The 14204-nt window shown below is 38.0% G+C and overlaps 1 protein-coding gene across 1 annotated transcript; it reads right to left on the reverse strand.

Annotated features, from left to right (window-relative positions):
- Positions 1-682: 682 nt before the first annotated feature.
- LOC130934188 (uncharacterized) lies at positions 683-1258 on the reverse strand. Its single transcript, XM_057863776.1, has one exon. It carries the CDS (start codon positions 1256-1258, stop codon positions 683-685), a length of 576 nt encoding a protein of 191 aa, XP_057719759.1.
- Between the last annotated feature and the right edge of the window lie 12946 nt (positions 1259-14204).

Raw genomic sequence — 14204 nt, forward strand, 5'->3', positions numbered from 1 at the left:
AGTCTTCTTTGCGATTGTACTACAGGTCCTGAATCCTCTTCTAGCAAGATTTTGTGCATGCAGATGGTAGGGCTTATGCCTTTGACATCATCAATTGTCCACCCTAAAGCTGTCTTGTGAGCTTTTAATATTTCAACCAGCTTTGCCTCTTCTTCTATGCTTAAGGAGGAATTAATAATTACTGGCAGCGTCTTTCCTCCTCTAAGAAATGCATACTTGAGATGAATAGGTAGAGGCTTTAATTCTTGTTTTGGCACCTCCTCTGTCTTGTATTGTTCCACCTCTTTCTCAATGGAAATTTTAGCTACTTGTTCTTCCATTGTCTCTTGGTCTCCTTCCCCTTCTTCTTCCTGTTGCTCATGATAATTGGCTTCCAACATTTCTTCTACCAAACCTTCTATCATATACACTCTCATGTAGTTCTCTTGCTCAGGGGGATATTTCATTGATTTGAAAACATTGATGATCATTTGCTCATTGTGCACCCTGAAAATTATTTCTCCCTTTTCTACATCAATAATAGCTTTTGCTGTGGCTAGGAATGGTCTTCCCAAGATAATTGAGTTATTTTCTTCTTCTTCTGTGTCCAAGATCACAAAGTCTACAGGGAAGATAAACTCTCTAACCTTCACTAATAGATTTTCCACAATTCCATTGGGTGGCTTGATTGATCTATCGGCCATTACAAGTGACATCCTGGTAGTTTGATTTCTTCTATGGCAAGCTTTCTCATCATTGAGAGCGGCATCAAGTTGATACTAGCACCTAGATCGCAGAGAGCTTTTTCTAATGTCATCTTGCCTATGGTGCATGAAACTACAAAACTCCCTGGATCTTTAAGCTTTGGTGGAATACCCCTTTGAATTACAACACTACATTCTTCAGTGAGCATGACGGTTTCCTTCTCATGCCAGCTTCTTTTTTTGTTGATAAGCTCTTTTAAGAATTTGGCATATAGAGGCATCTGCTCCAACACTTCAGCAAGGGGAATATTATTCTCCAGCTTCTTAAAGACCTCAAGGAACTTAGGGAATTGTTGATCCTTGAGTTCTTTTTGTAGTCTTTGAGGATATGGTAGAGGAGGTGTGTAAGTCTTCACTTCCTTCCTCTGTTCTTGTGGTGATTCCTCCATTACTTGCTTCCCTTTCCTTGAAGCTTGTGGCTGCTCCTCTTTTTCTTTGAGCTTCTCCGGTTTTTGCTTGTCTTCTTCATTGTTGCTGGCTTCATCTTTCTTGCTGTTAGCCTTGTCATTGTCCATAGGCTTCTTGTTAGTTTCTTTGTCTTTCACCAAGATTCTTCCACTCTTTAATTAGATTACTTTGCATTCTTCTTTGGGATTTGGAATGGTATCACTTGGGAGTGAGCTGGTTGGTCTTTCAATCACTGCTTGCTTTGACAATTGACCAATTTGTCTTTTTAAATTTTTCATTGAGGCTTTATGGTTCTTGCTGGTTAGCTCTTGGTGCTTCATCATTCTTTCCATCATTATCTCCAAGTTGGAGATTCTTTGGGAGTCTTGAGGTGGTTGTGGTTGATTATGGGATGTTGAGGGTGGATGAAAGTTATTTTGGTTAGTGGGTGGGTTATTGGGTGGATAGTAGCTGGGTTGGGTTTAGTTATTTTGTGGTTTTCTGTATTGGTTTTGGTTAGTGTTTTGATGGTTTTGATGGTTTGTGTTTCTGGAGTTGTTTTGGTTTGAGTTTCTTTGCCATGGTTCCCGATTTTGGTTGTCTCACCACCTCAGGTTTGGGTGGTTCGTCTAGGAAGGGTTGTAAGTGTCTCTATGAAAGTCATTTGATCCAGAACCTTGGTTGTGCACATATTGAATTTGTTCCTGCTGTTGATCTTCTTGGTTTTCTTCATTTTGCCCCCATGTGGGTGATGGTTGACTTGTATTCACTGCTGCAACTTGGAGGCCATCAATCCTCTTGGCCATCATCGCCATCTGTTGTTAGATTGTTGATGCATCACTTTGTTTTGAGCTAAGATGGCATCTACACCTTCCAGCTCCAACACACCCTTCCTTTGAGCTGGTTGGCATTGTCTTTGATGACCATAGAAGTATTGGTTGTTTGTTACAGTGGCAATGAGATTTTGAGCCTCCTCAACTGTCTTCATGAGTTGTATTGAGCCTCTAGTAGAATAATCAAGTGCTTCTTGAGCTCTCAGTGTCAATCCTTCATAGACGTTTTGGAGTCTATCCCATTTACTGAACATTTCTGGTGGGCACTTTCTGATTAGAGCTTTGTATCTCTTCCATGCCTCATACAATGACTCTCCATCTATCTGAGTGAATGTTTGGACCTCTGTTTTGAGTTTGATGATTCTTTGGGAAGGATAGAACTTGGATAAGAGTTTGTTCAATAGATCTTCCCAATTGTTGATGCTTTCTCTTGAAAATGACTCCAACCATTGAGTAGCTTTGTCTCTCAGGGAAAATGGAAATAGCAACAATTTGTAAATGTCAGGATACACACCATTGGTTTTCACTGTGTCATATATCCTCAGAAAGGTGGATAAGTGTTGGTTTGGATCTTCAAGTGGGCTTCCTCCATAGGAACAATTGTTCTACACGAGAGTGATGAGTTGAGGCTTCAATTCAAAGTTGTTTGCATTGACATTGGGAGTAAGAATACTACTCCCACAATGCCTTGGATTAGGAAAAGTATAGGAGGCTAGAACCCTCCTTTGAGGTGGATTGTTGTTGGCCACTCCTTCTGGTGGATTAGGAGCATTTTCTTCCATTTCCTGGTTCTCTTCCTCTGATTCCTCTCCACCAATAACTCCCTTTCATCTGGCTTCTCTTCTTATTCTTCGAAGAGTTCTCTCATCAATGTCACCAGAGGTGGAGACCTCTCTCCTTGCCTCTATCATAAAACACACAGAACCAAAAACCAGAAATAATTCACTCTACTGCTAGAGTGAGGTGGGTGTTAGTCTAAACAAAAATTCAAATAGTTAGTGTGCTTAACAGAAATGAAAGAAAAATAAAAGAAAAAGTGCTTAATCTAGATTATCACCTTCCTTAATCATTGTCAATCTAAATCAATCCCCGGCAACGGCACCAAAACCTTGATGAGGGAAAAGCGATTCCACACAAACTCACCGGCAAGTGTACCAGGTCGCATCAAGTAGTAATTACTCACAAGAGTGAGGTCAATCCCACAGGGATTGATGGATTGAGCAATTTTAGTTAGGTGATGAATTTAGTTAAGCAAATATTTGATGATTTGAGTGATTTGTGATTGACAGAAGCTAATTTGCATGTAAATGAAAGGGAGAGGGGAAATTGACAGAATAGCAAAAGTGTAAAAGAAATAAAAGAGCTGAAACTTAAAGTGCAAGTAATGTAAATGAATGAAACTTAGATTGCAAGAAATGTAAATGGCTGAAGCTTAAAGTGCAAGAAAACTAAAATACTGAATCTAAATTGCTTGAAGATTAATATGATTTGGAGGCTGGGATTCAGAATTGAACAAAAAAATGCAAGCTAAAGTAAATCAGAAAGCTGTGAAATAAAGAAATGCAGTTCAGTCACCAAACAGAAAAGGGAAATTACTTGAAGCAATGAAACATAAAGAAACTTAGCTCAATTGTAAAATTCTAAAAGAGAAATTGAAGATTAAAGAAGAGCAATGAGATCAGGAAACAAATCTAGATCTCAATGACTCCCTTGATCAAACAGAAATGAAAGTGTAGAAGAATTGAAAATGAAAACAGCAAAAGAAATTTAGACCTAATTCCTCAATTCTCATAATTATGCAGAAAAAAAAAGCGAAGATGAATTTCAGATCAAGAAATGAAATGGAGTTCTTCAATCTTAATCCAAAAATTCAAAATAGAAAGTAAAAGTTGCAGAAGCAAGAACAACCAAAAAGAAAAACCAGATCTCAATCCCAATTCCCCAAATTCCAAATGAAAATGAGCTAAAAGCTAAAAGTTTAAAAGTCAGAAAAAAGGTTCAAGGTTAAAGGTCCTCTCTAAATCAAATCTACTCCTATTTATACACTTTTTATTTTTGTATTCAAAGCTTGGAGTAGGCCCTTTTGATTTGTGAAGAAATGGATCCAAGATGGCTTGGTTCAATTAGCATGGACCAAGGTGTATTTGATCAGCTCCAAGGGTGGTGATCCGCTTGGTTGTTTGAGCATAGCGCTCACTTTCCTTGGCCCAGCATGCTTTTAGTGTAGCGCTCACTAAGTGAGCGTTGTGCTCAATATTTGAGCGCTACATCTTGTATTGATTGCGTCCCCAGCTTCGATCCCTGGCGCTCCCCCTTTTTTCCATGCTGCGCTCCTTTATTTTCTTGGTTGAGCACGATAATGGTCACTAGAGTGAGCATAGCGCTCACTTCTTTTGAGCGCTGTGTGAGCATAGTGCTCACTTCTTTGAGCGCTATTAGAGCGCTCCTTCACTTCCTTGGCTTGATGCGCGACAATGCTCACTAGAGTGAGCATAGCGCTTGAATTTGTGAGCGCTACCCTTTGTTGGCCCTTGGTTCCTTGATGAGCCTTGCTTCCTTGGTTGAGGGGCACGCAAATGCTCTCTAGAGTGAGCATTGTGCTCACTTGATTGAGCACCAGCCTTGTCTTGGCCTTGCTTCCTTTATTCTCCTGCAAGCAACCACACAAACATGTCAAAGTATCACTAAATTCACAAGGATTCTAATTCATTCATAAAATCAACTAATTCTAGCTTAAACCCTATGATTTTGTGTCAAATAAGTGATGGTTGATTGATTTAACATAATCATGAAAATCCACTCCAAATCACTTACTTATTGTGCAAGAAAGTGCATAAAACCTAATGAAACAAGTGAAAAATGCTTGAAAGGCTAGCATAAGAAGACTTGTCATCAGCCCTCATCAAGTTTTTGGCGCCGTTTTTAGGGAAGTTGCAGTGGTGTTATATTGTTTGCTATTGTTAAAATGTGAATACGTGAATTGTTTGTTTTGATTGGTTGCTTGTTTTTGCTAGTTTTAGGAGTTTATTTTACTTGTTCTTATTATCTTTTGTTTTTATTTTTTTTTCTCCTGTGAATTCTCACCCATTGCGCTATGAGTTTGGTTGCGATTGTGTTATAGGAATTGGGAATTTAAAATGTTTGTCACCTAGATGGAATGAAGAGAATCAACAAGGAGATTGGGTGCACAAGCTTTGGAATCTCAAAAGCCATGAAAAATGCAAACATGGGTGGAGATTCAAGGAAGAATGGAAGCACAAGCCTCCTTGATGAGAGTTTCTCAAAAAGTCCAACTTAAGGACTCTAAATAGAAGTGCTTTGTGGGAGTCACCCCACCATGGTAAAACTTTCCAATTTCCCTTCTTTATTTCATTCTTGTAAATATGCCTCTTGGTTGTTAGCTTTCCTTAATAGATTTTCCTTTTAAATGCACATTTGAATAATTAGCATAGTTGTCAGAATCGAACCGGTGATCGAACCGGTCAGGTTACTGGGTCACTGGGTCAACTGGTGGGTCACTGGTTAAACCAATAGAACCGGTCGTACGTAAATAAAAAATATAAAATAGTAAAAAATTGAATAAAGTGACAATTAGGTCCTTAAAATTTTCGACTTCAGATTAATTAGCCCCTGAAAAAAATAGAGTACCAATTTGGTCCTTTGAGATAGTAAACGATGAACACATTATGTCCATCCATTAATTTATCATGTGAAATTTAGTGGTGATACTTAAATGTCCTTACTAATTAGTCCTAAGTCGAAATCTTCGAAGACCTACTAACTCAATACTCTAAAAAATTTAAAATAAATATCTTTACTAACATTTTAATATGTAAATGTAAATATTAAAATATTTTATACTTATTTTAATAATTCTATAAATTCTAAATAGTTAAAAAAATTGAGTATAAAACTAAAATTAAATTAAATAAATATAAAATATTTCAGTTTTGTATATGTATAATATATAGAATAATTAGCACATAAATTTGAAAATGAACACAATAGCTTGGTGGCATTCCTTATTGTAACCTAACAAGGAGACATGGGTTTGACACCCATTACATGCATTTTTGAATATTCAAATGCTGCTCAAGACCTGCATTTGTTGGGAGCATCATAGGACCGGCCGGTTTTGACCGCTTTTGTTCGGTTTGTGATGAACTATCCGATTTTAAGCGGTTTAAATTCTTCTTCAATCCAAAGCTTCAATCGAACCGACCAAACCACCAGTTCACTATTTTTTCGGTCGAATCAGCCGGTCTGGTCCGATTCTTACAACTATGATGATTAGTAATTTTGTTTTAAATTGCCTTTTTGACTTGAATTGCATGTTTAAAATTTTGAATTAATTTTTGGATGGTTGAAATAATTTTGCTAACTAAATTTTTGTATGTGCATATTACAAGTGTTTTAAATAGTTTAATAGTTTTGTTTTGGAAATAAAATTTTGTTAGTTTTAAAGTTTAATGTGAATAGTTACATATTTTTGTTAATTTCTTGTTTATATGTATATTGAAATGTTCCGTGAAATTCTCATAAAAAAAAACGTCATCTGTGCATACACACACATAAGTGCGTGTGCACACTTCAATTTAAAGCCCCTATCCGCCGCGTTCACACATTTTAGTGCACACGCAAATTGCTCATTTACCCATCCGTGCGTACGCATGACCTTTGGTGCGTACGCACTATGCGGAACCCCAACCCTGATGCGAACCCTAATGTACGCACCACAGATTTTCTTCTTCATTTCTGCTCCTACCTCCCCCAACATTCACCTTCTCTTCTTCTGTTTCAAATCGCCCGCCACCACATTTACCTCCAACCTCTGACACTGCAATCGCGACGTTTTCCAAAAATGGCCATCGATCGCGTCACTCCAATTTTGGCAAATAAATTAATTTGAACAGAGAGTTGTGCTGGCGCGAGGCTGCACTCGCGCTAGAAGCATAACATGGGTCACGGGACCGCGTGACCGACGCGACCGCGTCCGCTTACTTAAAGCGCAATCGCGCGACCGCGTTCCCCACGCGTCCGCGTCGCTTGCGCCGCACAACATATCTCAATTTGCCAAATATCTTATCTTTCTTCCCCAATCCTAATTTTTCCTCCCTCCTTTCTTCCTTACTTCTTCTTCCCTTCTTTCCCTTCTCATTCTTCTTATTTTTCTTTTTATTTTATTTTAATTTATTTGCATACTTTCATTCATTGCATTATTTTCATTGGTGTTGGAATTTTATTTGGGTCATTGTGGATTGTTGCAAAATTGTTCGGCAATTATATTTTTAAAGGGTTGCTTGCATGTTCACTTTAATAGTTTCTATACCGTATTCACCATGCGTGCTATGTGTTTGTGAAAAAGCCCATATAGCATTATGCACTTCTCTATTTTACTTTATACTATTCAATGCTTGCTTTTCATAAACTCCCTTTACAATTTTATTAATTGAACATAATTGTCAATACAAACATGGTGATTTATTACCAGTAATGCTTGGTCTATGCTACTCATGCCCTTTGCCGGTATGCCAATAAACACCTTGCATTCACTTGTCCTTATATGCACTAGCTATTTTCCATTAATGGCTTTTCACATGTACTCGCGAGCATGTGTTAATGTCAGTTACATCCTAATGTGCATCCATCACCACCTTTTCCATTCTCTTCCTTGCTATAGTTATCTCTTTGAATTTAATTTACTTTCTCTTCCCTTTTTCAGGATGGCCACCAAGAAAGGAAAAGAGAAAGCTACTCCCAAATCACCGGCAAGGAAAGGAACAGAAAGAGCCCCAGCTGAGGCTCCACAACCACCCGCCCACCTGTACATCTCAGCATGCACCGAGGACGGTGCAATCTTTAAGTGTGGGGAGGTCGATACCGATCTCCGCGGGTCAGTTAGTCCCTTCTTAACACCAATCTTTGTTTTTCATTGTTGCATTTGCATGTTTGATTGAATGTCTGTTTTATTTGTGCATATTTTACCACTTGGTTGAAGTAATATTTTCTTTTTCAAGAGACTTTTTAGAGTATTTCACTAATTTGAATAAAACTTTTTGAAAAACTTGTATGAAAGAAATATTATTTGGAACATGGTTTAAAGGTTGAACACACAAAACCAATGAGATTTTGAGCCTATTTGATTGGTTGCATTTTATCAACCAATATTTTATTTTTGGTGTGTGTTGTTCTCTCTAAAATTGTGATCTTTGTCTTGCTTAATTCTATATTTCCATTGTTTGATGTATGCATACACTTATATGATTGAGGCCTTTGTTTCACTAAGCTTACATACCCATATGACCTTAACCCTTCATTATCCCTTGCAAACCAATTTGAGCCTATTTTTACCCCTCTGTTCTTTATTTTAGCACATCTTTAACTCTAAGCGAAAAATAATAATGTCCTTAATTTGAATCCTTGGTTAGCTTAAACTAGTGAGAATGCTTATGAATTAAAAGTGGGAAAAAGTGGGTTTGGAAACATCTGGTTTGAGAATTGAGTATGTTAGAATTTTCTGAAAATGTGAAAAAAATGTTTAGGACATGTTCATGCATTCAATAAATTAATCATATGCATTGAAAAAAAAAGAAAAAAAAAGAAAAAAAAGAGCAAAATAAGTTAAAGGGGACAAAATGCCCCAAAGTAAGTGGTGAAAGCAATGCATATGAGTTGTACTTGAAATTAGAATGCATGAATATGTGGAAAACATAGTTAATGGGAAGTCAGATTTTATATTATGATTACATGGATTGTCCTAAGTTAGGTGGAATAGTTTATGTTAATTAAGGATTCAAATTTTAGTCCACTTGGCCAAATACAATCCTACCTTGACCCTAACCCCATTACAACCCTTAAAAGACCTCTTGATTTGTGTATTGGTGCATTAAATTTTTGTTGATTGTTAGATGAAGAGCAAGCTAAAGAAAGCAAGATTAGTAGAGAATTGAGAGAATTGACCCTAGACACTTGAGAGTTAGAATGATATACACTACCAGTAAAGGTTCAGTGCTCAATTCTATGTTCCCTGCTTTCATGAGCTATCTTCTTCTTGCAAGTTATTTGTATTGTATTTTGTGATTTGAATTAGTGAAATCCAGTTCATATTTGTCTTGAAGAACTTATTTATTTTTAACTAAGTAGGTAGAAACATTTTGCATTTAGTTGCATTCATAGGTTGCATTTCATACATTCTACCATTCCTCTTCATCTTTATAGTTCTCTTGAGCTTAGCATGAGGACATGCTATTGTTTAAGTGTGAGGAAGTTGATAAACCCATATTTTATGGTTTATCTTGTGCTTAATTGAGTGGATTTTATCAACTCTTTACCCACTTATTCATACAATTCGCATGTTTTACATTTGCCTTCCTAATTATGTGCTTTGATTGAAGACATGCTTCTTTGGTCTTATATTTGCTAATATTAATCCTTTCTTATTACCATTAGATACCTTGATATGTGTGTTAAGTGATTTCAGAGATTACAGGGCAGGAATGGCTCAGAGGATAGAAAGGAAGCATGCAAAAGTGGAAGGAATGCAAGAAGTTGGAGAAACTGCTAAGCTGTCCAGCCTGACCTCTTTGCACTCAAACAGCTATAACTTTATCTATAGAGGTCCAAACGACGCGGTTCCAGTTGCGTTGGAAAGCTAACATTAGGGGCTTCGATTTGATATATAATTTGCCATAGCTGCCCCAACGCCAGGCAACGCGAACGCGTGAGTCACGCGGACGCGTGACCTGGTAGGAACGCAACCCGCGCGACCGTGTGAGCCATGCGGCCGCGTCACTTTTCCGCGACCTGTACGGACCAGAAAGCGCTGGAAGTGGTTTCTGGGCTGTTTCTGACCCAGTTTTCGGCCAAGAGAACACAGATTAGAGGCTATAAAGTGGGGGAATGCATCCATTCATGAGGAGGCTCTCATAATTCACTTTTCATGTTTTAGATGTAGTTTTAGAGAGAGAGAGGAGAGAACCTCTCTCTCTCTTAGGATTAGGATTTAGGACTTCTCTTAGTTTTTAAGAGTGACTCTCGATCCCAGGTTTAATATTCCTTTTACTTTATATTTCTCTTCCATTTGGAATACTCTAATGCTTTTACTTGTATCTGATTTATGTTGCCCATTTGGCTTGTGAACCTTTCATGTTATGATTTTCTTTGAATTAATATTATTTGAGGTATTTCAGTTATTATTGCTTTCTTTTATTTACATGATTATTGCTTCCCATCTGAAGATATTGTTATTCCAGCAGACTTAATTTCCTTCCTTTTGGTCTTGGTTGAAAAATCAGTAACTCAGGAGTTATCTTAGCTCAACATAATTGATAACTGTTATCTTTGCTAATTAAACTGAACTTCAATAATCCAAACCTTTTCTTAGGAAATAAATAGGATTCGAAGGTCAATTAATTAGTCCCTTGACTTTTCTTTGCTTTAGCAAAGGTTGACTAAGTGGAATTAAGATTCAACTTTCATTATTATTGATAAGAATAACCAAGTCTGGATTTCCAATTTCTTGTACCTTGCCAAAGGATTTGTTTTACAGTATTTATTTATTTTAATTGTCATTTAAATTATTTGCCATATTTATTCCTCATTCTCAAAACTCCAAATTTTATCTTTTTTATAGCCAATAATAAGAACATACCTCCCTGCAATTCCTTGAGAAGACGACCCGAGGTTTAATACTTGGTTATCAATTTTAAAGGGGTTTGTTACTTGTGACAACCAACACTTTGTACGAAGGGATTTCTGTCGGTTTAGAGACCATATCTACAACGCGACTATTTTTATGAAATTCTTTATTGGCAAAAATCCTAACGTCAACCAACCTCACATTTTCCGGACTAAAATCTAAGTATTTCCCCCGAACCATTGTAAGATAGTTCTTTGGATTCAGGTTCATACTTTGATCATGGTTCCTAGTGATCCATGCACTGGCATAGAACTCTTGGACAATTAGGTTTCCGACTTGTTGAATGCGGTTTGATCAGAATTTCCCAACTTTTTCTTTGAATCTCATGTCGGATCTCCAGAAACTCATTTTTCTTGAGTTTGAAAGATACCTCAGGGATCACCTTCTTCTTGGCCACAACATCATAGAAGCGGTCTTGATGGACTTTGGAGATGAACCTTTCCATCTCTCATGACTCGGAGGTGGAAGCTTTTGTTTTCCCTTTCCCTTTTCTAGAGGTTTCTCCGGCCTTAGGTGCCATCAATGGTAATGGAAAAACAAAAAGCTTATGATTTTACCACACCAAACTTAGAATATTGCTCGCCCTCGAGCAAGAGAAGAAAGAAAAGAAGAAGAAGAAGAGAAAATATGGAGGAGAGTGGAGAAAGGTGTATTTGATAAACCTCTATTTTATGGTTTACAATGTGTTTAATTGTGTGGTTTTATCATGGTCTTTACCCACTTATTCATATAATTAGCATGCATTTATAATTCCTTCCTAAAATTATTACATGATTGAAAACTTACTTCCTGGAGACCCTTTAATAAGGTATTTTAATTCCCCTTTATTCCATTCGATGCTGTGATCTGTGTGTTAAGTGTTTCAGGCTTTATATGGCATGAATGAGTGAGAGATTGGGAAGGAAGCTTGCAAAAATGGAAGGAATACAAATTGAGGAGATGACCAGCGAGAAGTGACGCGTACGCGTCAGCGACGCGACCACGCGGAAGAAAGAAATTCGCAGTGACGCGCCCGTATGAGTGACATGGACGCGAAGATTGGAAAAGCAAAAGCGACGCGGAGGCATGGACGACGTGCCCGCATGGAAAAGAAAAACACCGAACGACGCGTCCGCGTGAATGACACGTCTGCGTGACGTGCACGATCTGCAGAATTTCAAAAGTCACTGGCATAGTTTCTGGGCCGGATTTCAACCCAGTTTTTGGCCCGAAATTACAGACTAGAGTCAGGGAACATGCAGAAACGAGAGACAATAATTTGTTCGGCACAATTTTTAGTTTTAGATTTGGATTTACTCCTCCCCTAGGTTTTTCACTCACTTGAGCATTCATAATTAGCATTGGAAGATTTTGGCTTTAGCTTTTGAGAAGAGTCTACCTCCAGTACTAGTCATCTTTTTTTATTATTTACTTTTTATATTTACTCTTCCATATTCTTAATCCCTCTAGAGTTGACTTTGGCTTATTTTTACAAGTTATTAACATAGACTATTTTTATTTCCAATTAATCCTTTTATTATAATTTATCATGTCTTCTTTTATTTTCACCATTAATTCTGTGGATTTTATAATCATGATGAGTGAGTAGTTTCATGACTTGATTAGGGATGATTGAAAGGAACCCTTGAGAGTTGAACTACTCAAGAGAGAAATTATAATTGGGTTTATTGTTGAATCACCCTCTAATCATTAACTCTAGTCTTTCCCAAGGGAAAGGATTAGGACTTATGACTAGAAACCGATTTCCAACTTGCTTGACTTTTCTTTACCTAGTAAGGGTTAACTAAGTAGAGTAACTTCCAATTATCAATTAATCTTGAGAGTATTTTAATAAGAATAGGGCTTCCAAATAATCTACCCCCAGTCAGGGCTTTTATTTAAAATTAATTAAATTCTCTAATTTAAATCTCTGTTTATCAAATCAACCATTTTTGAAAACACCCGATTGATGAAATAGCACATCTCCTTGCAACTCGTTGGGAGACGACCTGGGATTCATACTCCCAGTATTTTAATTTTCAATATTGTGACAACCCCTTTTTAAATTGATAAGCAGATTTTCGGCTGGTTAAGGACTGTACTTGCAACGTGTCCCTATTAATAAATTCTTAACTCGCCAATTTCCGCCACGTCAATTTTTGGCGCCGTTGCCGGGGAGTTGCAACAGTGTGCTAATTTATTGATTGGTATTTATTTTTATTGCAATTTTTCTTTTCATTCTATCTCTATGAGCTGTACGTTTCTTTCGTTAAATGACGCGTTCACTTCCTGATCCAAGCTTGCCAGTATTTGACCCTGAGATTGAAAGAACTCTTTCACGTATAAGGCAAGCTCGGCATCGGCGACTCCTCTTTGAGGACGAACCTGAACCGTCATCTAAAGAAGAAACAAGCTCCCTCTCTACTGATCCAGTTCATTTACGTGCAGGTGACTTGGCAGCACCCAGAAGAGTCACTATCAAGGAGGAAGGAGCCCCTGATTTTACGCTCCAACCATTCCAAGCACACCACCCAGCAGTAGCTGTAGATTTTGAAATAAAGTCTTCACTACTCAACTTGATGCCCAAGTTTCATGGCTTACCTGCTCAAGAGCCTATCAAGCATCTTAGGGATTTCCAGATTGCTTGTTCTACTGTTAAGCGTAATGGCACTAATGAAATCTCCATTTTGTTGAAAGCCTTCCCGTTTTCTCTGGAGGGAAAGGCAAGAGAGTGGTACTACACTCAACCCGGAGCAACTGTTTCCAACTGGGATACACTTAGGAGAGAGTTTCTGGATAAATTCTTTCCAGCTGAAGTTGTCGATAAGCTGAGGAAGGACATGTCTATGATCGTTCAGGATGAATCTGAGACCCTCTATGGATACTTGGAACATTTCAATAATCTTCGAGACTCATGCCCCCATCATATGATTGACAAGATAGTGTTGCTCGGCTACTTTACACAGGGTTTGAAATCTCAAGATAGGACCACATTGGAAGGTGCTAGCAATGGTTCTATGAAAAAGTACAAGACTACGGACGAAGCATGGCAATTGATCAGTGACTTAGCTGACTCTACTAGGAATCACAGGCAGAAGCAAAGTCGGTCAAGAACTGTTGCAGAGGTATCCACTAGTAAAGAGACTGCTACTATAGCTCAGAGCTTATGTGAAATGACCAACTTGCTGAAGCAAATGCAACTGAATAAACAACAGCCTCAACAAGTTCAGCCTTCTCCACCACAGCACAGCCAGCAGTTGGTTCCACAAAGAGTATGTGGAATCTATGCAGATTAAAGTCACTATACCGATGAGTGTCTGCAACTCCAACCAGAAGACAACACTGTAGCAGCCACTCATAACTTTCATGACCGCCCCAATCAAGGGTACAATCAAGGTGGCAACTATAACCAAGGATGGCAGAATAACTCTAACCAAGGCTGGAGAGACAATTCTAACCAGGGTTGGAGGGACAATCATAACAGGGGAGGCAGAGATAACAATGGAAATCAGAGGTGGAATAACCTAGGGAATACGCCTCAGCTGGAATAACAATGGAAATCAG

This window comes from Arachis stenosperma, chromosome 6, assembly GCF_014773155.1.
Source record: "Arachis stenosperma cultivar V10309 chromosome 6, arast.V10309.gnm1.PFL2, whole genome shotgun sequence".
NCBI lineage: Eukaryota > Viridiplantae > Streptophyta > Magnoliopsida > Fabales > Fabaceae > Arachis > Arachis stenosperma.

What these genes read in the sequence shown, in the direction of transcription:
- LOC130934188 (XM_057863776.1), bottom strand. Translation starts at nt 1,258, where the DNA reads ATGGACAATGACAAGGCTAACAGCAAGAAAGATGAAGCCAGCAACAAT.